Source organism: Echeneis naucrates, chromosome 20 (assembly GCF_900963305.1).
Source record: "Echeneis naucrates chromosome 20, fEcheNa1.1, whole genome shotgun sequence".
Taxonomy (NCBI): domain Eukaryota; kingdom Metazoa; phylum Chordata; class Actinopteri; order Carangiformes; family Echeneidae; genus Echeneis; species Echeneis naucrates.
This window is the reverse complement of record NC_042530.1, coordinates 2,931,860-2,959,858: the sequence shown is the minus strand read 5'-3', so window position 1 is coordinate 2,959,858 and position 27,999 is coordinate 2,931,860. Positions and strand designations below refer to the sequence as shown.

The window sequence follows — 27,999 nt, the reverse complement described above, 5'->3', positions numbered from 1 at the left end:
CCAGCCAAGGCTGTTCTGGTTCTGGTTGTGGACTTATTTTGGTCCAATTCGTAAATGGTACAAAAACAAAAGTCAGTGTATTCAATAGCTTTGAATAGAAGTTCACTCAAAGAGCTGCTGCTTCAGAATAAAAGAAAAAGTGTTGCTCAGCATTAAAACCACCCCAAGGTCTGCTTAAACACGTCACTATAACAGTAATATACGAAGAAAAGGCCTTTGGTACGGTAGATTCCTCCTGCTTCCAGTTTTTAAGCTCGGCTCTCTTCACGCCTCCAGCTTCACTCTTAACACGCCATTTAAAATTTGGACAGCAGCTTGTGAGTATGGCTGTTAATTAAATGAAGTGCAGTGTTTTACACTGAAATGCTCCAATAAAAATGATAAAATTGAGAACTAAAAACTTTTTTTTTTTTTTTTTTTTCAGAGCTGAGGTGAACCTTAAGTGACCTTGACCTAACATGAAAGCTGGAAGCCTCCAAAATGAATCAGACGAGCAGTTTTGATTGTTCATTCTTATCAGGTCCTCTCATGCTTGTCAGTGGAAGCTGTGAGCCACGATATCACACTTTGGGGGTCAGTTGGAATCAATTTGTCGAGTGAGATAATGGTGAAAAGACGTCGCTTAATCTTTCAAATTGATTCCTTGTATTTCGTTTAGTTTTTAAGACCATAAAAGCTTCGTTAATTTATGTCCTTTTTTTTTTTTTTTTTTTTTTTTATTTCCTTCTCCCCAAAACTCGATATGGCATTTTGGAACCGCATGCTTCATTTAGACTTGGAAGGGGGGAGGAGAGGGAGGAAACGCGTTGCGGGTGCAGAGGCCGACAAATGCTGCTCGCCTGACGCTGAAGAGGGATTAGAGAGTGTTTGTGTGAAATAGTTTGCATACAATTTAACAGCTGGCTTATGAGTTTTTTTGTTTCTAAACCTTTTTCCTGCACTTTTCTTCATTCACTCTCTTACCTCTCTTTTTTTTTTTTTTTTTTTTTTAAACCTGATTTTGTTAGTGCGGTTATGATAGATGAGCGTATAATGAAGCAGGGACCTGGAGCGGGGGAAATCAATGCTCATTCCTCAGCGGTGTGTGTGTGTTTGTGTGTTTGTGTGTTTGCCGGTTGGCTGTTTGTTAAGAGGTTAGACGCTGGATACATTCATTGTTTTGGGAGCCAGAGGCTGCAGCTGACCTGTTCTGTCTTGATCTGCTTTCCTTTGACTCAGCAAAACCTGCTACAGCCAGACAAACACACACACACACACGTTCGACACTAACAACACACACACCCACCCATTTGAACACTTGCAGATCTAGACCGATCTTCCCACACATACTTACAACACAGACATTATAAAATCCAGAAAAGAGTGCAGTCTTGGCTGGACGGCTGCCTGATTGCCCATCCATAACGGCTTTTGTTTTAGTCTCCCGAGTCTGCTTTCACATACACAGTTAGTTTTGGATCCTTGTGAGACTCCTTGGCTGGACACGAAGCAGTAAATAGTGCTGTTCTGAGGCGGCTTTGTTTCTAGAGTTATAATAAAACTTCATACAATGGGCCTTTCTCTGGGGGATTGCAGTCACAGGTGCACCACAGCAGCCAGCCAGGATACAAATGCGGTTCTTTTCCAGGATATAAAAATGTCAACAATCTAAATGTCCTACACTGAGACAGATTCCCACGTTACAGCTAACCACTTCCAGAAATATGCTACACTGGAGCTTGGAATTATTTTCATCATCGATTAATCTCTTACTTACTTTCCCCGAAGATGACGCTGACGCCTTCAGTTTAGTTTGTATTATCTGAGCAACAGACCAAAACGCAGATATTATTTGTTATATATAGGTGACAAATAAAAGGAGTAGATCCACACGTCTGAAAGAACGGTGTTTTGAGGGAATTTGAGTTTCAAGATTCAGTTGTCAAATGAGTCGCTTGGTTATTTTCTGTTTGATTTGATTGTCACTGAAACTGTGACTCCAGGGAGTTACAATTACGATCTCTGAACCTTTCAGAAACGTGCAATCAGATAATTTGTGTCTACCATGCTCGCAGTCCGGAGCGGAAGTAGGTGTTGAAATCAAACGGTGAAAATAGGCAGGATTTGCTTGTTAAACATCATAAGTGCCTTTTTCGACCATCTCAAAGTGTACAATTTGTTGTGTTCAGACAACAAAGGCACAAAGTTCTTGAAGCCTCCAGAAATGATGCTCATTTTGGAAAATTTCACATCGTTCCAAACCAGGAAGCAGCATGTCCTTCACAGATCGACGTGTAAAACCTGAAAACTTTCTCTCCTTTAAATTACAATAGCATATATATCACCAGGTTGTTTTCTCAATTAAATTGTGCAGACACATCACTGGATGGATTGCATTCAAAGGCAATTTGTTTAATTTAATGAATGAAGTAGAAGATGACGCCATCTGGATCAAGACTTAAAGAACAAAAGAACTTTAATTATATTTCACCTAAACCATCAGACACTAACCTCAACGAAACGCTTGAATCTGAAATCACTGTGAACGTTTTCTGTAGTAAACCAAAACCAAACCCTTTTCCCCGCCTCAGCTGAGTGCTGTCTGCCATTAGAAGGTTTAATAACGCCTGGCAGCTACATCAATTAACAGCACTTTCCTCATTATGTGAATATAAAACGTGTTTTTCTTTCTTATAAAATGTTCTATGCTGTTGCAAATGGTTATTTCAATTCTTATAGATCATGTCTTTTCACAGCCATGGAGCTCATTTCCGAGATCTTTACCAACGCTTCCATCTGCTGATGTTGGTTAAAATGAGGATTTCAAAACCTTTTTGTATCTGTACAAATTTATGTTTTATTATTAAACTTAAACCTGTGACGGTCTCACCAGCTTTACTGATCAGCATAATGTAAAATATGCACAACAGTTATTTAATTAAAAATTGCAAACCCAGTGGCTTTGGTAGATTTAGAGATTGTAAAGCTTTCTGGCAACAATTCAAGCACAAATATTATAAATCATCTTTATTGGTCCCTTCAGCACTGAGGTCGAAGGAAACCAGGAGTTTGTCTTTGTTTTCTCTTTCCATTCAATCTCATGCGGTGAAACAAGTCTCAAAGTCAAACCAAATGTTCTCTGCCTCGTGTTAAAAAAAAGGAAAAAATGTCCCAAAATTTTGCAGGCCCTTCTGGGGCTCTTAAATATATATTTTTTTACAGTATTTTATAATTCTACTTTATGCTCTTGTGATGTCGCAGCTGCTTCAGGTTGAAAATTTCAAAATATCCCAAAAAATAATGATAATAAAAATGGGAAAAAAAAAAAATAAATAAAGAATGTGAGAGAAATCATCAGCAGCAGCTGTTATGTGATCTGAAATGAAGTATAACAAGCAGCAGTAAAAATGTATCTTACAGTCTCTGGAGCTGCCTGAAAGAAATCTGTCGCCCTTACAGGCCTTATAAACTTTGAAGAGGGAAACCGCTGGCGGAAAATATATCACAGAGAGCTGATTAGTTCTTCTGGAGCGAAGCCTGAAACCTATAATTTGGAGTAGGGAATGTGTCTAGTGATTGATCGGGGAATGAATGTGTTGACGAGCGTCTGAGCCATGAAGGGGTCCTGAAGCGTGATCGGCGTCCCCCTCCAGCGCAGACAGCTCATCATTTCTAACCTTATGTGCTCTTATGACGTAAAAACAGATGCGATTACAGGCAGTCTATAAACACCTCATCCAGCAGTGTGGCCACCATATAACTGTTTCACAAGGAGGGGGGGGGGGGGCAAACTTATCTTCATCCAGCTGAAAGTCCATGAGAGCGTTTATTATACTTTTTGTCAGCAAATGTCAACGTCTGCCAGTTTAAATAAATATTCCAGACTACGCTTCATCATTAACAGTAAATTTCAGTTTGAAACACTTTCTGCTGCAGCACACAGATGGTGGTAGCTGCTCTGTGAAGCTGGGCTTTATGCTAAAGCCTCATATTAGCATGCTGACTGTGACAAAATTATGAGTTGATGCTGTGTAGGATTAACTTTTACCTTTTTTGTTTTCCTGAGAGGAATGTTATCAGGTATATGTTGGTAGGTAAACTAAGGGAGAAAAATTCTGGAAAAGTTTTTTTAGCAATAGAAATATAAGATTTGAGGAAAGATATGATACAGCTTGTGTAAGTAAAAGTTCATCCGTAGCAAATTGGTTATTGTGTTGTTTTTTTTTCACATCGCTTTGGCTCTGATCTCGATTTGGAACAAATCTGAGTTCACTTATTGGGAGTGACCTTGACCTTTAAATGCTTTTTCCTGCAGGTTTGGACGACTGCTTGCAGCAATATGTGTGTGTGTTTGAGCGCGGAGGTGTGTGTGGGGAGAGGCTGCTGAGGATTAGCCACGCCGAGCTAGAGGAACTGGGAGTTTCTCGAATCGGACACCAGGAGCTCATTCTGGAAGCTGTCGACTTGCTCTGCGCTTTGGTGAGTTTGTGTGCGAGTGTGTGTGTCTGTGTGTTTGTTTTTTGGTTTGAATGCAGAGTTGGACTCCCATTACCCGGTTTATACAGCTGCACATTTAATGTATGCTGTTCTGCTTGAAAGCAGAATGTGCTACATTGCAGAAAGTAAATTGTCGATGTCCTGCTTTAAATCTGTGAACCTCCCAGTTGTCAAATCCAAAAACAATATAAGCGGGGAGGTGAATATTATGCCTTTGGTATACTTTCTAAAGGGTATAAAGAAATTAAAACCTGTGTATTATATGGCCTCGGTGTTGGAGGGACGGGGGCTCGTAAAAAAAAAAAAGCCATAGCTTCAGGGGAGAAAGTTTGTCGTTTTCACATTGATCATGCAGAGAAACAGCAACACTGCTTCCCAGCAAGCATATTAAGGTCAATGAGCTCTTGAAGTATAAATTCAATCATCATAGTGAGCTCCTCCAGTTGCACGCCGGCCTAGTAACTTTACCAATATGACATGAATTAGGTTCGCATTATACCAAAGTGCCCCCAAGGGACATTAGATCATTTTGTTCTGAACAATGAATGATAATATGAAATGATGACTACGTGTGCATCACTTTCATGCTGTCGCTGGTGGAAAAGAAGCTGCTGTTAACCGCTATATATATGGTTTCCTGGCGTTTTAAAAGCTAAAAATATGGTTTGGATGTGAAAACCTGAAACTACAGCTCTTGAATAAATAGTTCATAGTTCCCTCTGAAATACAGTGAAAGTCTGAATACATTATAATAGTTCAGTGCAGTGAGTGTAAACGTACTTAATTACATTCCACACCTGCCTGGTTTCTGTGTGATTGCTCTCTCTCCAACATGGAGTCATTAATATGCACCAGACTGCTCAAGAAAACCTGGTAAACAAGTCGACTGTCTGGAGTTTTAGCTAATCTGTTTGTGTTTGTGTGTGTGTCTGCGGGCGCAGAACTCGGGTCTGGAGACAGAAAGCGTCAGGACTTTGGCTCACAAACTTGGCGCCTCAGCGAAAAACCTGCAGAACTTCATTTCGGGCCGGCGCCGAAGCAGCCAGTCAGAGAGCAGAACTTCGCGGCGGCTACCCAACGATCTCCTGACCTCGGTGGTCGACCTGATCACTGCGGCCAAGAGCCTGCTCGCCTGGCTGGACAGGTAATAAGTCTGAAGCCTGAAGTTGTATTGCCGATAAATGAAATTATTTATTATTTCTTCCTGGTAGTTTTCCAATCAAATTGGTGCTTTATTTTCCAAAATTCGGCTCACAGAACTGGAAAGTAACGCACCCTTTTCTTTACTGCTGTTGGCTAAAAAAATGTTTTTGTGATCACATTTCATTTTTTTGTTATTTCCAGTTTCTCCCCTCTTAATGTACATAAAAACAGGAGGATGGGAAGCTAATGACAATAACATTGTCTGCAGAAGTCATTCATTTCATTACTCACGCCTCCTCCTTTCCCGCTGCGACAGGCCAAATGTCCTCCCATTGGAGGCCCCGCACACCCACACTGGTATTTGCATTTATTCCAGTTATAATAATGTAATTTGGCTGCATCATCACACTGCAGGATGATAATGGAAAGTCCAGGGAAACCTTTTGTTCTTCCAACATGGAAATGTTCAGACCTCGAATGACTGATTTTAGGTTTTTCTGTATTTTTTCTTTTATTTCTAGTTGTTTGTTGATGTGAAGCAGACAGTGAGTCGCTCATATAAATATGGATGTCTTTAATAACTGGGAGATGGTTTTCATGGATTTGAGGTTTAACTTAAAGCGGGTTGGTTGGTGCATATTTTTTATGATTGCAGAAGTGAATTTTTTGTCGTGTTGCTCCGTGCTATAACGTAACCACTAACCATCATTCAGTCACTCAGCTGTTCTAAAATGTCGCACGGGTAGAAATCTGCTTTGTTTCCAAGTGACATCTGATAATCATTAATAGGTTACATACAGCAGTTAACAACACAACCTCCACACAGCGAGTACAAATCAGAGTCAGAACACCGAACATCAATAAAATGAAAACATGTCATCCCAACATCCAAAGACAAAGCAGTCATCAAATCCAGAGGAGTTTGAAGCAACAAAAGAAATCCGTGTCACCAAACACTTATCGCACACTGAACAGCAACACAACACAAAGTTAGACACAAACAATGTCAGTGACAAGTAAATGTAATAAAGTGGCATTACGACAGAATACCGTACAGATATTGTATGTTGGATGGATTAATAGAGAAAATGTCCAAAACATCAAGATCTTAGGAAAATACAGTGTTTGTTAATGAGGTAGATATTTCCAAAAGCTTGAAATAAGATGATGGAAATGAATCAGCAGATTTCACTTCTTCCTGGATCTAAAATATTTACTTCTTATTTGTCCTCTGTGACTCAGACTTCTTCAAGTTTTGGACAGTTAGGAAGGAGAAAATTAGACGATTAAATATGTTATTTTGGAAACAAAGATGACTACCGACTAACACACACATTCATTACTGCATTTCAACTTATGGAAAACTTCATATGGAGACTGTAAGTCCTCCTTCTGAGGTCTTTGATGCAGCAGTTTCCTGAATTGTACCCTTTTTTTTTTTTTTGACAACTGAAACTCCAGTCTTCAGAAGACAAACTTGCTAACATCTTTTTAAAAATATGTTGTTTGTTTTTTTCCTTCTCCGTCTTCATCTTGTTTTTCCAAACGGATAATGTCAAACTTTTCTTTTCACCATGTCTCTCTGTTTCTTCCCCTCGCTCTCCTCCTCTTCTTTTTTTTTTTTTTTTTCTCCTGTCACTTCATTTATTCATAACTCAACACGATCTCCTGCACGCCACACACACATCAGATACAGAACTAAAGGTCTTAGACACTGGCTCTTGAAATGCCAGGCACCCACATCTGTCCTCAGGCCAATCTAGGCACGCATGCACAGAGCCATGTCCACAAGCACACTCCACAGAAAGTTGAAGTGTGATCCACAGACCCATAGAAACGCCCACTCCCTCGTACAAACACTCACCGACAGACGCACTCCCACATTCACACGCACTGACACACACTCGTATAACCGTGCGCGGGAATCGCCCACGCACCAACAGTGATGCAACTGTAAATGGCAAAGCGACAGCGAGAGAGGGATAGACGCAGCAGAGCTGCCTTTCCATGCTCTCTGTTCATGTTTGTTTCATGCTTTATTGTTTTTAATTCACTATATATATGCATATATAAGGCCCATTCTGCACGACTAAACACGGAGAAAGAGCATCTGTGTGAAGCCGTACTGCTGGATTTGCCCCCAATGAAATATCATCATCTGCAATTGATTTATAACGCCGCGCACTAACAAATGGAAATATGATCTGCAGGGTGAATTCATTAATAAACGCCAACAATGTGAAGAAGGTTATGCTTTCCATGCATGTTTGGCCTAAAATCTAGTTTTACCGTTTGGCGAAGACTCCTATTTATTTATTTTATTTTTTATTTTTTTTGGCAACAGAGAAACTTTCATCTTGTTCTGATTACTGGTTTTCAAAGCTGTCAGGCGCAGAGAGGAGCAACCACAGTTCAAACGTGGAGCCTTCTCCTTTCTATCTAAATGACTGGAGAAGACACTTTGCAGCCTTTTCATGTATAAAATAACAGCATGTGCACAGTGCAGATGATGCTTCCTTTCCCGCCTCTGATTCCCTAAAGTGTCTTTAGCTATAGACTTTTCTCCCTCGCTGCGGTGGCAAACACCATTTTGATCTGCACGCACATTTCACAGTGCAGGAGGCAAACACGCCCTCTTTATAAAAGTGAGTTCATCTCTCCAAAATGACCTAAAGTTGTAGCCCCATCGCTGTGTTGTTGTTTTTTTTTTCTTGAACTTCTTATTTCCTCTCTATATGCACACATTTGAAAGCCCCAACCTATGAATTAATAACATGGCCACAGAGGGAAGTATTTATGCGGTCTATTTTGCTGATAGCTTCAAAACGCAGTAGTAGTTTTCTCTTTTCTTTTTTATATTGCAATTTCTAACCGATGCAGTGAATGAGCAGACTTTAAATTTTCACCCAAATGTGGATGACAGGGCTCAGTGGTATTGATTGAAACTGTGCCTGTTGGGGAGTTGATCAGAATTGATGTGGTGATATTTTGTGATGCGACGCAGTGGAGTGTTGCATGATTTGATCAGCGCTGACCCGTGTCGTGCAGACAGACGACGTGTGTGGCATCTTGTCCATCGTGTAAAAGTTGACACAGGAGATGAGCTGAAGACGGTTTAGATTTTAGGAAAATTGGGCTTGTGTAAGTCGTGAAATCACTTTGCTGTAACTCACAAAGGCTTGTAGGCTCTGTGTCAGATGATGAGGAGGAGGGGAATGGCATGACTAATTTTCTATATTGGGACACCTTCAGGTGGATTTATCGCTCCATTTGCCACTGAAAAAAGAAAACAACAAGGAAGGTTGTGTTCACTATCCCCTTTTGTTGGTCTGGTCTTCTGCTAATTTTCAGTTGTTAAAATGGTAACTATGTTCTGGTGAATGTGTAGGCCATCCACCTCACTGACTTCACCTGGAAGGCTGCTTTTTGTTTTGCCAGCTTTTGTTTCAGCACATCTGTTTGTATTACGACAAATTTGCAGCATCAGAAGTCTAATCAGATGTTAGCATTGAACCGTTGTACAGACAAGAAAACTTGAATATGGTTTGATTGCTGGGCAAGTCCTGATTTTTTTTTTTTTTAATTATTATTTATTTAATTATTTATTTATTTTTTTTATTGCAATGATTCCAAGCAGATTTGTGGAAACTTACTCAGAGGGGAGGCTGGAGATAATTGTGTCCCCAGAAGGCGTGAGTCACAACCGTTCCAAAAATATACTTATCATGTCTGCGTCAGGTTTGATTGAATTCCTGCTCAAAATCTTGAAACAAACCAGAGCAATGAGGTTTCGAGAGTTTTTGTAACTTCGGATTCCGTCTTGACTTCCTTTCACTGGGACCGAGGCGTTTCTCTCTTCTTCTGTCCGTAAAACTAATGTCGCCACCTCTTCGGGCAAAAGCGTTTTCTGGGTGTTGTTTGAGGGTTGGAGCCTGATGGCGGGCAAAACAGTCTGTGTAGCCTTAGGTCCTGCGTATATATAGCACTCAGCCTCAATACTGATGACCCAAATCACATGAACACACACCACAGAAAAAATCATACACTAGAGGCTGTGGCCGAATTTCAATCTAGGTCTTTAGAACAATGGAGGAAAGTAATGGTGTGCTTCATACTGTGTTTCATTTCATCGCTCTGTTGTATCCAAAAGCATAATGTGCGTGAACGTCATTAAGCCTGAATTTGCGTTGTGTTACGATAATGACTTCCGTATGCTTCTATAGCTGTGGAATTTTTGTGCCTGCATGCAGTCATTAGGACGCCATTATCTGCAGGATATTCTTATCGTTAACACCTTGTTCACACCTGAATGGTGAATGTTACAGCACACCCGGGCCCCATTTGTAGACACAGTGCAGGAAAATAGGATTTTATTATAGAAAAACAAAACAAAACAAAAAAAAAAAAAACTTGACAACTGAGCATGCACTCAGTGGAAATTTTGCCTCTGCACACAAGGATGTGGGAGACATGATGCCAGCGGCGAAGAGTCATAATAAATCCAAGGTGGTCTAATAGCGCTCCTCACAATAGCTCGGCCTATTAAAAGATCGCCCAGGTCCAGGCGGTTCTTTGTTTGTTTGTTTATCTGTCTGAGTGCAAAAACCTGGACTGAGATGACAAACAGGCAGTGCCAGGTGTGTAGATGGGTGCGCTCAGAACAAGATGGCCTATTTACCTGGTTCGCTAACGCGGCTCCATTCATCCATCCACCGGAGACGCATCCTCGTCTCCCTGTGGAGCAACGTTACTGTCGAGTTTCCACTTAAAGAAGAAACATGTCAGGCGGCGCTTCCTGCAGTAGGTAATGATTTGGATATGTGAGCTTCCATCAGCTCTTATTGAGCATTAAGGTCATTCTGGACTTGTGGAGCCTTCTGTCTCATCGGTGATCAGGCCTGTTTTTTTTTTTTTTTTAAAGTCGTCCATGTACTGAATTCACAAACGGCATGTTTTTAATCATTTTGATAAAATGGACTGCAGGACCTCCTTATCTTTGTTTATCCACAGACTGAATATAAAAGTGCACGTGGCTGTAAAGTAAAGAGTCATTTCAATGTCAGATTGCATTGAATTCTATGGGAAACTCTGTTTATTATCACAGTATTTGTTTTCCTTACGATCTCAGTCTATTCTTTCAAGTCTTTGGTCAAATCAGGAGATTTCAAATCAGAAAAACCAAGATGTCTACATCCAAATGACAACGGTAGACAAACCCAGGGGTGATGTCACGGCTCATCTGTGAGAGGGCCAGCGTATAGAGATCAAAACACACCGACTTTGTTTCCTTTTTAGAATTAACGTCAAACACTGCCTCAATCTTCACAGTGAAAACTACATCTGCTGCTGCTGCTCCACCTCGTAACAAATGAGATGAGTGCAGCAGTTATTTTAACCAGTTTACTAAAATATATTCAGTTTAATCAAATCAAAACAAGGAAATGTTTCTTTTTGAGAAGCTGCTGGCTGCAACTGCTTTCCCATTATTGCTTGAAAAATGACCGAAATGATTAAACTATTAAACAGTTGCAGATGAATTGACTTCTAGTTGCAGCTCTACAACCGAGTGTCTAATTAATAATAGATGCACAGCTTGACAGATTCGCTCATGAATGAGTTGTAGATGACGTCCCCTAAAGTTATTGCACTCATTGATCAGATTGACTCCGATCTTCCTGTGTATGTGAGCGTTCTTCCCCCGTCTGTAACCGTCCTCTGTCCTCCTCTGAGCGTCATCCAGCGCAGCAGAAACAATATAAGACATATTCATGTGCTATCTGTTCCTCCCAGGTCTCCCTTTGCTGCAGTGGCAGACTACTCAGTAACCCGAAATAATGTCATTCAGCTCTGCCTGGAGCTCACCACCATCGTACAGCAGGTGTGTGGAATTGTTTGTGTTTGACTGATTTTTGTGTGTGTGTGTGTGTTTTGAAGGCTGATAGCTCTTACTCTCCTCCACTTGAAGTGCGAGGCAGAGGATAGCTGCCTCGGGTTGTCACATCCCCCTACGAAGAGTGTGTGTGGGTGTGATGCAGCAGCCTCAGACCCGCTGCGTCTACGCACGAGACGCTGCTATTTACATCCTTGCAGTCTGTCTTCTGCGTGACTGATGTGCGTATAAATGAGAGAAGAATGCGTCTGATTGTGTGGGTGAGTGTTTATCTGTGAGGGTATAGAGTGTGCAGGTGGAGGGCTCAGCAATGTGAGGCCCAAATAGTATACAGAAGCTGCAGCAGAGATGGTGTGTGTGTGTGTGTGTGTGTCTGTCTGTGTGTATTTGCAAGACAGGATGTTCTTCTCCCGCTACATTAAATTCTGCTTGTCCCTCAGGACTGTACAGTGTTTGAGACGGAGAACAAAATCCTTCATGTGGTGAGTCCAGTTTCCTCCACCAGCTGTCACCTGCTCCGTGTTGATGGATAGCCCCCTGTTTTTTTTATATTTTTATTTATTTATTTATTTTTTTACTTCTTTCAAAATCTCACACATTTTTCTCCTAATACCTTTTCACACAATACTCCACAAGCAGCTCTGGTGTTTCGATAGATATGACTGGAGCTCGCAGCAGCATTTTAAAGGAACAATGGGGGAAAAAATACACTTTGGTTTTCTGGAAGGAGGTGATTAGTGTCGCTTACCATAAAGACTGGAAACAACGAGCCTGGCAACGGTCTAAAGTGTAAAACTAAACTCTGATAAGCTCATAAATATATGAAGGAAGAATAAACGGTGGTGGATCCATTGACTCCAAAGCTTTCACGCAGTTAAGTGCAGTTTTGAGTTTCCCACTTCACGAGGCAAATATTGATCTTTTTCCTTCACTGAAACTATCCGGAGACTTAAATTACTATTTTTATTTCAAAGAAAATTCAAATAATTAATACAAAATAGGCACCACACACATTTACAACAGTTTTTTCCCCCAGTCTATATGCTAAGCTATGCTAACCACCTGGTTGAAGCCTCGTAGTTAATGGAAAACATCTTATTATTCTAACATGGCAGTGTCGATGCAGTGCTGGCATTAAGTACACAATTCAACTGCCCCAAATTAGTCATTTTTTCCAAAGTTATTGTGTTTGGATTGTTAATGAGTGTAACCAGATCCAAACAGTGTATAGCACCTTTTTTTCACAGAAGTGTTTTTAAGTCACCAGTGATTTTTGCCAACGCTTGTTGATGTTTTAGTTCTCAGATATCCAACTCGGAGGATGATGTGAATGGGTTTTAAAAGATCTAAAATTAACTGCAGTCGTATTTAGTCGTGCAGATGGTTGTGTTTTCCCGGGCTTTGAGGTATGCACCACTGAGATTATCCCAATATAATGAAAGTAGTAGTAGATTCCGAGCTGCAGAGAGGGTGCAGCTGAAATCTAATTGGCTTTTCCTCAGCAGCCATTTTTATTCGACAGATGCAGGTGTGTCCAGTAACAGCAATAATTTCTGCATTGATTCACAGTAATTGCTGGATCGGAGCCGTCACTGCTGGAATTGGTTCCACCTGTTTTTCTGTTATTCCGCTGTTTTCAATTTGGTCACAACATATAAGCGACAGCGCTAACGAGGCTGTCAAGCTTCAGCTCATAAGATTTAATGAGCAAAATAACCTCCAAAGTTCAAGATGGACACATTTTTAATGTGAAGGAAATGAAAAGTCCAGTAGAATAGACATCACGCTCCCAGGTTCACGTTTAAGACTGCAAGAAAAGTTTCTTGGCAAAGTTTTGCAGATACTGCTGGAGATTAATTTGTCAGCACTTCTGAGGAGACATTTGCTGTTTGCGGGAAAATAAATATTGCTCTTAAAGGTATTTTTTTTTCCCCACAGTCAACCATTACACTATCTGCATGACCAGATACTCCTGAAATTCGCCTTCTAAAATGTAATGACAACGGATTATGAAATCACAGCCGCATCACGTGTTTTATTTCCTCAGTGAAACCAAAAAGGGAAAACAAAACAAAACAAAAGTAGCACTACCCTTTGTGGCATGAAGCAGGGAGTCTTATATTAACAGACGTGAGATACAAGTTGTTCATTTTATTTTCCTGTTTTCTTTTTTATTGTCGTAACAAATCACCACTGCTGAGAGTGTTGTGAGCTCGATGCAGCTCTGCACCACGCACCTCATTTTCTTCTTCTTCTGTGCAGTGTAAGACTCTGTCGGAGGTGTGTGAGCACATTGTGTGTGTGTCGTCGGACCCGCTGGTTTCTCAGTCGGCCCACCTCGAGCTGGTTCACCTCACCAACATCAAACCTTCTGAAGGCCTGGTAATGTCTGTGTTCAATCCGGTAACTTGTACATTTGTGTGCGTTTTTGGGTATTTCATGTTTTACAATCAACACAACAAGTTAGAAATTAGTCATATAGCGAGTATAATATGTGTCCCTTTAAATACTTAACAAAGCAGCGTCAGCACAAAAAAAAAAAAAAAAAAAAAAAATCGATCTTCCTCTATTGCTAAAAGCTGAAGCGTGTTGTAAGGTTAAATTTCTTCCTCCTGTGAGTCCCAAGGTTTTTTGTTTTTTTTTGTACTGCACTGGATAATACATTTTCTAACATTCAAGGAGCAAGAATGAACTAGATAGTAATAGAAAGTGTAAAGTGCTCACACACAGAATGCTGTTGTGACCTGCATGACACAAAAACCTTTTAATCACCGTTTGTGTCCTTCTGTCCACCAGGGAATGTACATAAAGTCGACTTATGATGGCCTTCACGTGATCACTGGAACTACTGAAGGGGTGAGAGACCTTTATCACACATCAGCACACTAAATTCCAGTAAAACACTTCATCTTGAAAGCGTGTGTGATATAAATAAACCACCAATGAAGTGGATTTCCCACCATGCCCAGGTACAGGAGGGTGGAGAAAACCGATTCCTCCCCAGAATAACTGCCAAACTGGCATTTCGATCTATAGCAGCATATTAGATTTCATACGGATGACTCTGCAAGGCAGTCCCTCTGTTATATTATACCTTATTAAAGTCCACTTTGTTGTGAAACTTCCACGCTCTGGTATGTGCGGATCAATAAGTCCAGATCAATTCATGCTTGTCTGTTTTCTCTCCCTCTGTAGTCTCCAGCTGACCGCTGTAAGAAGATCCACGCGGGAGATGAAGTCATCCAAGTCAATCACCAGACTGTGGTTCGTTTCTTATTGTGTGTGTTCTGTCTTACAGGTATTACAGATGCCTTTTGGTGTTGGTTCTACTTTTTTGCTGAAGGGGGAGTTTAACTTTTTATCAAACTTTTACTCGAGTGAGATTTTGACTGCAGGCTTTTTGCTTTAAAAGGAGTATTTTCACATTGTGAAGGAGTATTTTCACATTGTGAAAATACTCCTTTTAAGCAGCAGCAGCAGCCGATCTTTCAGAGTTAAAAAAAAAAACAAAAAACGATGAATCTAAATATCTTACCTGAGTAAAAGCAAAACATAAAGTGCATGTTAACAGATTAAAGGGTCTTTCTGACTTTAATCTATAAAAATGCAGAATTTCGATGTGTGATTTCTTTTGATGAAAACTGAAACAAGCTACCGGTTTTAGAGATACTGCAACTCAGTTCTGCTTGTGTGTGTTGATTTGTTTTGGTTGTGGCCACCCATCTGGTTACATCTGTATTGCAGATCGTGCCCTTAGTTTAATAGGCGCAGATGCACACAGGGTGCATTTGAATGAGTGCAATCAGATCCTCCAACCTTTCCCTGCACGATCAGATCTCAGCTTAACTGCCTAAATGCAGTGAAGAGAATTTATTTGTCAAAATGAGAAAGCTATCGCCACACAAAGGAGATTCAGAGTCAGATGATCAGCAAAGAGCCGCACTGCAGCCATTTTTATTTTTGTTTACAAGGTTTTGTTCACAAGTCTCCTACAAACAAAAAGAGTTGGTGTTGTTTTCAGCAAATAGCTTCTAAAAATGAAGGAACATATATGATAAAAAGCATTTGTTTTCAGATTGAGGGCAGGTTACATCACATGAAAGCTCTATAGATAGACTTACCACCTCCACACCCACTTGCCTTGCACAGAAGGCTTAACAAGCAAGATCCAATCACGACATGGCCACAATTCAAACTTCATGCTGAATACAAATGCTGGTTATGATTCAGGTTATAATTGCATTGTTTTCTTCCTCAGATGAGGATGTTTTTCCAGCTCGGCAGTGTGCAAACTTTGCTGATGCTCTTCCATCCACAGGTGGGCTGGCAGTTACGCAACCTGGTCGGCTCATTGAGAGCAGATAAAGGTGTCGTGTCCCTGACCCTGAAGAAACGTCCGCAGAGCACGCTCAGCTCCGCCCCCGCGCTGCTGAAGAACATGCGTTGGAAACCCCTGGCTCTGCAGGTGGGACCGGCTCTACCTTTTATAGACTTTATTAAAGCACCACACTGTCCCACATAATTCCCCACAGCATTCGCTCTCCCCGTACGGCTGCAGCCAAAGTGTGTAATTAGGTCAGGGAACGGTGGCTCAGCATGGTTTTCGCCAGCTGAAGCAGTGGGAAGGGAAAATTGATGGCACCTTCCACCCACGTCCCCACACTCCCGCGAATCATGAAACACATCTTCCTCATTAACACCGATTATCCAGGCAATCAGGAGGAAAAACAGTGGTGTGCCCCTCCCAGTGCAGTCTTTTGTGACCACATTAACCACAGACTTGTGAAAGATAATTCGTCTCTATTACAACTTTGGTCTAATTTTGCAGTTTTGACTCTTATTTCCGCTGGTTATTGTGGAATAACGCTGTTGATGCAAAGGTAATTGCTGAGATCTGGTAATGCGACAGAAGCAGACAGAGGATCAGACGGGTTGTTCATCCAGATTATGCGAACCAGCTCATTTGAAGGTAAAACTGAATATAAGCTCACCTTAAAGGTGCAACAATTCCCCTCAGCAGAAGAAAACAGAAAATATCACGTTTTGGATTTTTTTGGTTTTAGTAGAAGGTTTCGGGGATGAGAACTAGCTGGATGTCACAATCTGATTAGTAAAGAGCAGCATGCAGCCACTTCCCTTTTTTTGTTTGTTTTTTGGCACTCTGCAGTGTTTAGGCCTCTAATGGGAAGCAGACTTTCACGAATGCATCTTATTGTCTTTTGCAGTTATGTGTTTAACAATAGTCTGCTGAGATTTGTTCCTCGGAAAAAAAAAATGAGGCTCTTTCATGAAGTTTGTCGGTGGCTTATTGTTTTTGGCCACTAATCTGGTGTTTTGGTTTCATCCTACTTGTCACTGAGCTGGTTAGAGACGACAGTGTTTCCCAAAGATGTTTGTGTGTATTAACAACTCAGTTTGTTGCTGTCTGATGTGCAACTTGCACTGAAAGTCACTCATGTAGAGTCAGTGTGACAAAAGCAAATAGGAATCAGCAAAAGTTTTAAAACAATACATTTACAGATGTCATAACGGGCAAATCGTTTTTGTTTAATGTCAGTTTTTCGGGGCTTGTTTCGTTTCTTGGTATTCAAAGACACTTTGACTGTTGGTCCCGGGAAGGGTTGAACCAAGACGCACTGTTTGTGTAATCATTGTTGAAGAAGGTGATGGAAGCAGTGACAGCTGTTATATTAAGAGTCACCTCTGGCATCAGAAGTCTTAAAATAAAAAAAAATAAAATAAGTCAAGAAAATGAATGAGTAATTAGTTCTACCCGCGTAAATCCACTTCTGCTGTCTTCAGCCAACCAGAAGCCCGAGCAGCAGTTCGGCCACACCCTCAGGTACGCCCACCAAGAACTCAGCCCTCCAGGACCTTTACATCCCGCCTCCGCCTGCTGAGCCATACACACCCAGGTACTGTGTCTGCTTGTCAAAGGCAACGAAAAAACATACTTCAAAGCAAAGCTCGGACATTGAGGCACATTTCGTTTTCTCTGTGATTCTGCCTTTTCTGTTGCCATAGAGATGAGAGCGGTGCCTTGTCTGGGGACGAGGCATCTCGTAACCATGGCAGCGTCAGCATCGCTAAGCGCTCTGAGTCACCAAACTCCTTCCTGGATCAGGAGTCTCGACGGCGAGAAGAGGAGGAGCCTGTGTACTGCACCACGCCCACATACGGTACGGTGACAGAAAGTGAGGGCAGCGAGGTCAGCCTCGTTCTGCTGCACTCAGCCACTTCATGAAAGAAAATAACTAAATCAAGGTAATTTCTGAAATGTCACACAAAAACAAAAACTCAGTGTTAAACTTTCAGAATGAAATAAGTATGATGAAATAAGACTAATATAGATGAAACTAAGAGACTAAGCCATTTGAGGGATGACGAGGCATTTACTGCCCATGTTGTTCATTTTTTTTTTTTTTTTTTTTTTTTTGCAAAACCTGGAGAGGAAAACATCAAATGGAATTCACTTTTTTGTTGTTTTTGTTTTTTTTTTTTCTGGTAACAAATGTCAGAGTGAGGAGACACCCTGCTGATTCCTGTGTGGTATATTTTTTAATTAATTTAAATATTAAGTTTTGTCTTTGTGTGTGTTTGTGTTTGTAGGCAGGTTGAGGCCCATCTCCATGCCGGTGGACTGTAACTGGGTGGGCGACTATGAAGACCCAGCCAAGCTGAACAGAGAAAGCCGCAGAGGTGAGTGTCGGCGTGCAGAGTGTGTGTGTGTGTGTGTGTGTGTGTTCTCATCTCCTAAAGAGCCCGTTAGAGTCTGTTAAATGTTCCCATCTCTCTGTATTATGTATAGATCAGTGTGTGTGAAGATCAATGCGCCTCCATCCCCCTTCTCTAATTCTCTCTGTGATTAGCATCACAGAGAAATGAAATAAGAGGGGATGAGAAAGGAAGGGAGTGGAGAGACAAAAAAAAAAAAGGTAGGCAGTGGGCACAAAGGAAGAGAAAATGAAAGGGATGAAGAATAAAAGCAGCAGACAGAAAGAAAGCAGAGAGATGGGCTGGGAGGAGGAGGGAGTAAAAAGGAGGGATGAGAGGAGAAGAGAAACAGGAAAAAAAAAAAAAAACAACTATTCCCCCTGACCTCCACCTGAATCACTCACACAGTTGCCATGGTGACGCTGACAGCAGCCCTTCTCGGTGTCTCACTTTCCTCTGGCCGCTGCCTAGCAACCCGGGAAGGACAGGAGGATGGGAACGAGAGAGCGAGAGAGAAACCTGGATTTCCTCCTCAGTGGGAAGAAGTTGATTGGGAAAAAAAAAAAAAAAAAAAGATGGCACATTCTGCTGAACAAATTCAATAAACACTCAGTCCTCCAGATACACACACAACACACACACACACACACACAAAGAGCATCATTGTGTCCCAAACTGTAACACAGGCAGCAGAATGATGGATCAATAATTCCACCTAAAATGGACCAACTCCATCTTTTATCTGATCAAACTAAAATGGAAAGTGAAGCCAGTGCTGACGAGCCTTAAACCTGCAGTATGTGTAATTATCATGGGGGGGTGGAGAGGTGGGGGCTCTACTGCTAGTAAAATAAATAAATAAATAAGAGGTTAAATTGAACTGAAATCTATGGGAAAATAGTCATAGAAGAGGTGAGGCCAAATTTCACTGGAAACACACCGCACACTGATTCGACTGTTTGTGTGCTTCACAGAAGCGTCTCTCATGCGTTATGTGGGGCTGCCTGGCGGGGACGAGAGGACGGCCTCTGACGACTACTCCTCCCACACAGCTCGTCCAGGTAAACGGACCAACGACACGGCCAAACGCGCCAAGAGGCGGAGCCACCACAGCCAAAGCCCCTCCCACTATGTCCTGCAGGCAAATCAGAGGGATTCTCCACCCAGAGACCCAGCCTCCATTTATCATGTAATTCAGAATTTTTTTTGTCCTTCACATTATATTGTTTCTTAAATCACACTATTCTCAGTGTTGTATAGAGTTTAAAAGGTATTCCTCGTGCCTTTACTGATGCTTAAATCAACCATGCGTTTAGCTTTCACTTCCTGATTTGGACGGGAACTTGCTATCCAAAATGAAGTACAGAAGTACAATAACTCGAGTCAGTCGGCTCTGACATCTATTAGATAAGCGGTTAATTGTTTATCTCAAAGCTTTCTTAGCATCCAGCTTCTTACACAGCTTCCTGTATGTTGTTGAATGTTGTGAGAATTTGAACAGTTGTTGTTTAAAGAAAACTAATTTTGCCATTAAGAAATTATTCGTTCGTGACTATGACTACACAATGTGAGGTGAAGTTTCTGACCCAGCACGCTGTCGAAACGAAGCAGATCTAAACTACCACGCTAGGCTGCTGCTGCCTTAAGACCATGTGTTATTTGTCTCTGTCGTGTTCCTTTTTTACTTTACAGTTCTTAGTTTGGTTCAGCATGACTTTATTTCTTTCTGATCATTAAGTCAGCGTCTGTTTGTGTTGCGTTGTATTTGGCTTCCCTTTCCTCAACAAACTTTCTGCACCTTCCCTGGATCAAAACTACACCGGAGAACACAGTTAGCAAACTCCCCTCTGTTGTTTTCTAATAAGACTTTATTAAAGTTTTAAAAGGAAATCTGCCTCTTCTAATAAGTAATTAGCTTTAAGACGGGACCTAAGTACAATAAAAACAAAAAAAAGTTTGAGCTGTTTCCTTTTGATGGAGAAGAGCTGCAGTGAAGTGTGATCTGAGCAAATGCTGACTTGTTATTCCACACTGTCACTGGCTGTCCGTCTGAGTCCAGTCCGTCAGTGACCTCGTACATCTTGACAGCATTCTCTTTGGAAATTAAATGTGTTTGCATGTGTGCGTTTGAGTGCTGTGTTTACAGTGTGCACGGACACTGAGATGGCAGATGGTGTGTCAGTGGGTGGAGGTGGGCCCGTGTCATCTGCCTTGCTGAGCGCGGGGCTGTGAATGGCCGAGCTCCAGAGCTCCGACATGTGTAATATCGTGACATCAGAGCTGCTCTGCCGCCCCATCTGACCTGTCGGGAGAGGTCACGTCTGATATCTGCCAGGCTAGGCCCGAATGTTTTTAGATCAGAGGCTTCCATGCTGCGAGGCAGAACGACTCTGAAAGGAGCATCAACACACGCTCGACTTGTGATCGTTTCTAATGTCTGCAGCGCAGAAACATCCACAACAAGCTGTTATTCAATTGTTGAATGATGACCTAGTTCCAACAGATATAAGGGGAAGTGTTAGTTCCTGCAGTCATTTGATAGATATTTGAAATTATGTGGCATATAAGTTCATAAAGAGATCAGCATCTGTCACTTCCCTGACAGCGAGACTGGCAAGAAATATTATTGATAAGTTAGAAATGTGCCACACTGATCCAGGAAATTAGGACAGAATTTATATTTCTGATGAATTAAAGTTTATGGGATTCTGATTTTACTTGTTGATCGTCATCTGTCCCACTGCAGATGATGATGCATGCAGTTCATTGATTCAGTCAATATCCACTGAGCGTAATGTGTTTCAGCTCGAATTGGATGCCGGCGCTTATTTTTCCCTTACATGCTAGAATTTACTAGTTTTCTCATAAAAATTGCGATTGGACGCTGATTTTCACGGGCGGCTCTTGGAAATTCCCTGTTATACACCAGAAATACCAGATGCATTTTTTTTGGGGGGGGTTTCCTGCAGATTAGTTGGAAAAATTCAGGAGGGTTACATCTTTGTCCTTCACACGTCGCCTCACTCCCAGAGGGCCCGAGTTTTATATTCTCACCTTTCCTCCATCACCTGGACGTCCTATTGTGCCCCCCGTCACTCTGTTCTATGTTTAGAGGTGTGAGAGGTGCTAAAGTCGTCCGTAAAGTTGACTTTTCCATCTGCTCGTGTGTATGAGAGGAACAGATAATGAGCGACAGAGTTCTCCCTTTGAATCCTCCGCCTTCTGCCTCGTGTCCTCATCTGTTCCGCTCCTGAGATCTGTTGTGTTTTCTATCCCAGGATCCTTTGCGACAAACAAAGGCCACTGTTTCGTCCTGACCGCCACCCTCTCTCTCTCGCTCTCTTTTTCTCTCCTCTTCAACCTCTCTCAGACGTACCAGCAGTCCTCCTCTCTGCAGTCAAAGAACAGGAAGAAGAATAAAGGTAAGCAGGGAAGCCATCTGTTCCATTTAGTCTGACGCATCCAAATGCTCGGCAGCTGTGGTCGTTCGCGCCTTCGTTCAGTCTCGAACTTTTGGCGGTTTGTGTGAAAATCAGACAGCAGCTGCTGACTCCTGGAGAGAGGTGTGCAGTTATGAGGGGAGAACATTTTCACTTTTTCCTATATGTTTAGAATCTGCAGCTCCATTTGACTGGCGGAGGCGACAGGACCATTAAAACAATGTGTGACTGTCAGCAGACATGTCTTATAGACGTCCCCACTTTTATTCTGGCAGAGCTGGCAATGCTCTACCAAACAACGTTTCGACTCCCAACCAACAGCCCAAAAATCTCAAGTATCACCTTTTTATAACAATGTAAGCAGCATTTTTTGTTTTTTAAACAATTAAATTGTTCTATTGGTTCATTAAGTTATAATTTAATTTCTATTTAGTAATTTAGGCGCCATTTTTTCTTTTTGTTGGGGGAGGGAGGGGCAGTTAGTCTGTAAATTTGGAATTTAAGATAGCTTGGTACCTAGCTTGGTGAAATGGGAATTAAAACTTCTATGCTGCCAGCTGGGTGTTCATCCAGCTGGAGTCATCAAATTATTATCTGCCTCAGCTCGAGTCTCCACAACAAATTCATTTTGTAGAAAAATATGTATGTGGATATACTTTTTTTTTTTTTTTTTTTTTCCCCTCTCCCCTTCACATGCTGTGCAGAAAGCACTGGATTTGCATTTTCACACATCGTGCTCACACTCTTTGATGAGTCCAGACAGGACTGCAGGCGAGGCAGCTTTCAGTCTGGATACTGGACCTCCAGTCCAGATGATCAATCCAATGACTCAGCAGTTTTATTTAATTTTTTTTTTATACGAGAAGGACGTTCCTATAAAGATGAAAGCCTCTTCTCTTTTAGGTATATTTCTTTATCGAGCATGAAAAGGTAACAGTTTTTCATCATCCCTCTCATGGTGAGAGCAGTTCTGTAATTACTTTGGCAGACTTTTTTTTTTTTTTTCCTTCAAACAGATACAATGGTTGCTGTAATTGGTTGCCACATACACCATTTATTCTTTCTCCCTCTTTTGTTAGGTGATTTCAGCTCCGAATTGTTCTTTTCCAAACTCCCTGCTTTCTTTTTTTTTTTTTTTTCCTCCTTCCATGACACAATCGTGGATCAACATTTTAGAAGGGATAGATTTATATATATTATATTGTTTTTTTCCCCGCTGACTTTTCACTTGTTTCACCATCTGTCATCTGCGAAACTCTGAAAGCTTCAGCTCCATCTGCACTCTTTCAACAGCAGCTTCGTTTGCTCACAGTGATCAAACCAAACTTTAAAAATGAATGTGATTTAAAAAAAAAAATAAAATAAAGGATTTATTCGTTCTTTAAATGGTGCAAATAGCAATTTTGCCAAGCAGGTAGTGAAATAATAGTGTGGGCTATATTTTTTGTCTGAAAATGAGTCCGTCTCAAAACCAATAAACTCTAACTGGTGTTGCTATCAGTTTATGGTCTGTGGCTGTTCCACGTTTATTAGAGGACACTTTTTTCCAAATCCAGGATGCATATTTTTTTTTTCTATAGATGAATTAACTTATTGAGTTTATTATTCTTCTTTTCCACGTCACGTTTCAGCACTAGTTTTATTTCTTGCCCTTTTTTTTTTGGGTTCCTTTACCGTACACCATATTTTCCATTGCAACAAACTTAAATGGAACATTAAATTGGCCTCCCCATGTAAAGCTGAAAGACTTTTGATGCAGCACAATAAAAGTTTCTATGCGGTCCTCAACTGGAAGCCAAGTTTGCTCAGTAATCTCTAATGAGGAGTCTGCTAAGAAAAATGTTGCAGGGCTTTTATGCCAGAAGAAAAAAGCCAATTTTTATGAAACACCTCTTGCCTTACTGCAGCGCTATGTCAAATCCACAGACTGAACTCTTGCCAAGAGTTAATGGTACATTAAGATGTGGCGTTTTGTGAATGTGTGTATTCATTCTGTATTGAAAGTGAATTCTCGAAAAAGAAGCTTTACTGCTTGATCCTTTTCTTTTGCTCTTTCATTTTTCTGATTTCTATTCTCAGTTATTTTCTGCCTGTTATTCCAGGACGAGCTTTGGCCTCCCTAAGTCGGAGGCGTGTTTCCTGCAAGGCGCTTGGCAGAGGAGACTGTGAGGGCTGGTTGTGGAGAAAGAGAGACGCAAAGGGTTACTTTTCTCAGAAATGGAAGAAGTACTGGTTTGTTCTGAAGGACAACTGCCTGTACTGGTACATCAACGAGGAGGTGGGCTAGAGCTCAGGGGTGGGCGGAAAAAAGTGATTTCAAGCGTCAATCTCCCCAAAAATGGTGGCAGATTTTCTGGGTCGCAAACCCAGAAACAAAAAGGAAATGATGAAATTTGTCAAAACATGTTCTTTCTGTAACCTCAAGGAAACTATGCAAGTTTCTGAAATAGCTGTGCTTGCTGCTCCGTGGCAAAGGGTCGGAGAGAACAGCCTGTTCGAGTTACCCTTCAGTAAAATGTCGCACAAGCAGATTACACTTAAAGACTTTTACCATCATTTCAATTTAAAGTTTCATGAAGTAGAAGTTTGTGCAAACTCTTTGAAAATATTTCAGTGAGATAACTCTTGTGGTAGCTGTACAGTGCCAAAGGAGTTGGCAGTGTCGCTCTCAGTGTAATTATTTCTTTGGATTGCCCCAAAATGTTGAACTGATACCAAATCCTGACACAGCTCCATCACAATTAGTTGTACTTCAGTGCTGGCTAGTAAAAGCTGGCTAGCTAACCTAAGACTGCAACCATTACACCATTAAACCATTACACCTGTTGGCAGGTTAATTCAGGTGAAACTGCGCATTGAAAACTAAATCAGACCAAAACACTAATTTGTGAAATTAAGTTGATCTTGGAGAAGCTGTTTATTTGTTTCTGGCATCACTTCTCAACAAACTCCAACAACAACTTAACACAGGAGGTAAATAGGCCATTTAGTCTATTTGTCAGGCATGACAACAAGGTTGGCACTTTTTCCAACCTCCTCGAAAAATGTGTGCTGTAATAAGATGTGTTCCCTGGTTCTGCTGCTACTGACAGAAAGAAGGCTCGTGTAAAACCTCCTGTGGATTCAGACACTTAGTGTGGAAACAGATGCTCCACACTGCAGCCTCACACATTTTGCAGTGCAGACTGTGCAGGTCCCTCCACAGTCAGCCATAATGGCCGTCTGAAATGGCATATCAAAATCCTGTTTATTTGGAGGTTCGTGCAGCTTGCCTTGATATCTGTCGTTTAAGTGAGTCCTCACTAACCTGAATCAGCACAACCGAAGCTATCACGAGCCACAGCGGTCCCATTTTATAGGAAATATGGCAGAATGAAATAAACTAGAATTTTTCCTTTCCGTTTCCTCACTTCTCTTTAGCTTTTTATTCATCGTTCTGTTTATCTCTTCAATCTCCTCTGCTCAGGATGAGAAGGCAGAAGGTTTTGTCAGTCTTCCGGAGTTTAAGATCGACCGGGCCAGCGAATGCCGCAAGAAGTAGTAAGTGCATCATGAAAACCGCTCAGCTGCAAAATTTTCGTGTATTTTTTGCGATTTACCGTATGTGCGTTCATCTGTGAATGTTTGCTCGCAAAAATAACTCCCTCCATCTCCCCGCTGCTCTGCTTTCTCTAGTGCTTTCAAAGCGTGTCACCCCAAGGTCAAGAGTTTCTACTTTGCGGCAGATGGAGTGGACGACATGAACAGGTAAATCAGCACATGCTAAATACGGATGAAGGTTATGCAGAAGGGCAAACGCCCAGCTGGGTGGCAAGAGTGCAGCTTCCTGTTTTCCATCCCCAAAGCAAATACCTTTTGCATGCGATGACAAAAAGGAGGCTTGTTTCTATTTGGGAACGAAGGTAAGATAAAAAAAAATTGCGCCCATATTTCCGTGCAGTTTACTGTTTTCTCATAAGCAAAGCGACAGAATAATTTACATGATCGCCTCGATCAACATCTCCAAAAATGTCTGCCTTAACATGTCAGTTGTTGTAGTTACTGAAAGAAAATCAGGTCAAAAGGTTGTGCAAATATTGAAATATTTGAAAGAGCTTTTGTTTTTCCCCAAGTCGTCTTTATAACATATTGAGCCATCAGTCATTCCAGATGTACTCAATTATCCTTATTTTTTAATTTCCCGTTTCTTTGGGGCATTTCTCCCTCATGCAGTGTTTGCTGTTGATTATAATGCGGTCTCAGCCGACGGGGTTATTTGTTTCACATCGCTCTCATTTTTAACACATTTGTTTGTTTTTGTGCGTTCGGTACGGTAAATCCATCAGTCTTAATCCTTCTGGATGTTCTGTCCCTCTGTTAGATGGCTGAGTCGTCTCAACATGGCGGCTGTTGGCTACGCTGAGCGCGAGAGGATGCGCCAGGAACAGGGTGAGGGTTCATTCTGTGACTTGCTGAAGGGCACTTCAGCAGATGGTCACAAGCACGATAGTGTCTATAACCACCAAACACAAACATAATCGTGCGATCTTCCTGCTGGATCTGCTGTGTGCTGAGGATTCATTTTGGCACAGTTTTGTCCGTCCTGTGGTCGTTTTTTCTATGATGCTGTTTCATGTCTATGACAGTTTGTATGTGGGTTTCCTGTAGATTACTGGAGTGAGAGTGAACATGAGGATGACACCACCTCCAGCCCCAAACAGGACAGCCCTCCACCTCCATATGATACCTACCCACGGCCTCCATCAGTGAGTCACAAAAACGTTCATATAATTCACGTACCGTGCTTGAAATCTTGCACAGTGTTCCTCTGCTGCTCGTTTTTAATAGTTAAACTTATCGCCAATTAATCCTACGGGGAGTGAAAGGGCTGAATTCAATATAATTGTTGCTATAATTGGCGCCGGAACTGGTTGCTCTACATTCAGAGAGTTTGACTTGGGGCTTTTTTTTTTTTTTAGTTCATGATAAAATGAAAAACTAAAACAACAACAATTATTACAGCATCCTTTTTAGTTGAAGTAATCAGGGTCAGCAGACGCAGAAGTGTGTATGAAGTCTTTTCTACCCTTCGCTCTTCCTCTTTGTTCTCCCCTCTCACACACTTCAGCTCAGTGAGTCTATTATCACCCTGCCTCATCGGCGGTCATCCGGCTCCTTCGCTGGATTAAATCCTTCACTTAAGTGTGTCATTGCAATTGAAATAACACGCAAGAGATCAACTGACGTCTGACATGCCTTCACCCCCCGCCTCCCCAGATGAGTGCCTACTTGGAGGGCCGAACCACTCGACTGTCTTCCACAGAGACGTCTCGTTCCCGCTCTTCCCAGGAGGACTTCCTGTGCGGCGAGCCCCCCGCCGCGGCCGCAGAGCCACAGTACCACCCTGGTCCTCTGAGCGGCGGCGCCACGCACAGTGGGAGGAAACCAGGCGGCAGCAGCAGCAGCGACGTGCAGTACAGATGTGATCCTGTAGAGGTGCGTGTGTGTTAACGTGACCTGTGATGAACAGAGGAAGCGGGAGGCGGTAAACTTATTTCTATAAGAAATAGAATATCAAATACAGTATGTGCTGCTAAACATCTTTAATTTCCTTTGGAATAAATAAAGTCTGGACCACCTGAGTCAGGGTCGTTGGTGGGCTGGAGCCAGCTGACACCCTGCACAGGCCGTCAGTCCATCAGGTCACCATCTATTTAGAGTCAGCAGTTAAACTAAGCCTGCACGTACCTGGAGAGAACCCAGAACCCTAACCCTGGGATTCAAACCCAGAACCGCTGCTCCACCGTGCTGCCTAAGTCTGCTATTAAATCATTTCAGACAGATGGTTCTCCGGCTTTTCAAATATGTCCATCATTTCTCCGTTACAACTTGGAAAAAATGAGAACAAATGCTGGGATTTACACGAAATATGCAGCGAACATTAATGAATGAATCTGGTCTGACTAACTGCTCCTGAAAATGGAGTGCTGTCAATCAGATCAAATCTAATTTATTTATACAGCTCTGAATCCTAACAAAGTTGTATCCCCGTGTAATTTGCTGACGTCCGTATTCTCGCTTCCCACAATGTTTTTCCTTTTCAGCTTTACTCCCGTCGCAGTTAAAATTCTGCTCACAATGTAAAGCCATAATGTGATTAGCAAACACTTTGCTGATTACATTCATCCTGCCAACAGGGGGCTCTTAATTTTAATTTCCCTAGAAATGATTTTAATGGCTTGTGTTTAAAGGCGCCCTTGATTTGAAATTTTTTGTATTGTATGTTGTGGTGTGCGATGAAGATTGCAGCCACTAGGGGGCAACGTTTTTCCTTTAATTCACATTTTTTTTTTATGT

At 41.7% G+C, this 27,999-nt stretch overlaps 1 protein-coding gene across 2 annotated transcripts in view; it reads left to right on the top strand.

The window, feature by feature from the left end:
* Nucleotides 1-27,999, top strand: part of cnksr2a (connector enhancer of kinase suppressor of Ras 2a) — a 42,979-nt gene that overhangs the window by 7,760 nt on the left and 7,220 nt on the right. For both annotated transcript variants that reach the window (XM_029529034.1, XM_029529035.1), the window contains exons 2-20: nucleotides 4,295-4,458; nucleotides 5,418-5,620; nucleotides 11,410-11,497; nucleotides 11,950-11,991; nucleotides 13,772-13,891; nucleotides 14,306-14,365; nucleotides 14,705-14,773; nucleotides 15,828-15,974; nucleotides 17,312-17,424; nucleotides 17,534-17,688; nucleotides 18,119-18,208; nucleotides 19,198-19,412; nucleotides 21,594-21,645; nucleotides 23,766-23,941; nucleotides 25,130-25,203; nucleotides 25,339-25,410; nucleotides 26,024-26,091; nucleotides 26,311-26,408; nucleotides 26,920-27,138. In XM_029529034.1, the coding sequence (XP_029384894.1) occupies nucleotides 4,295-4,458; nucleotides 5,418-5,620; nucleotides 11,410-11,497; nucleotides 11,950-11,991; nucleotides 13,772-13,891; nucleotides 14,306-14,365; nucleotides 14,705-14,773; nucleotides 15,828-15,974; nucleotides 17,312-17,424; nucleotides 17,534-17,688; nucleotides 18,119-18,208; nucleotides 19,198-19,412; nucleotides 21,594-21,645; nucleotides 23,766-23,941; nucleotides 25,130-25,203; nucleotides 25,339-25,410; nucleotides 26,024-26,091; nucleotides 26,311-26,408; nucleotides 26,920-27,138 (2,225 nt within the window). The remainder of the gene's footprint in view (nucleotides 1-4,294; nucleotides 4,459-5,417; nucleotides 5,621-11,409; nucleotides 11,498-11,949; nucleotides 11,992-13,771; nucleotides 13,892-14,305; nucleotides 14,366-14,704; nucleotides 14,774-15,827; nucleotides 15,975-17,311; nucleotides 17,425-17,533; nucleotides 17,689-18,118; nucleotides 18,209-19,197; nucleotides 19,413-21,593; nucleotides 21,646-23,765; nucleotides 23,942-25,129; nucleotides 25,204-25,338; nucleotides 25,411-26,023; nucleotides 26,092-26,310; nucleotides 26,409-26,919; nucleotides 27,139-27,999) is intronic.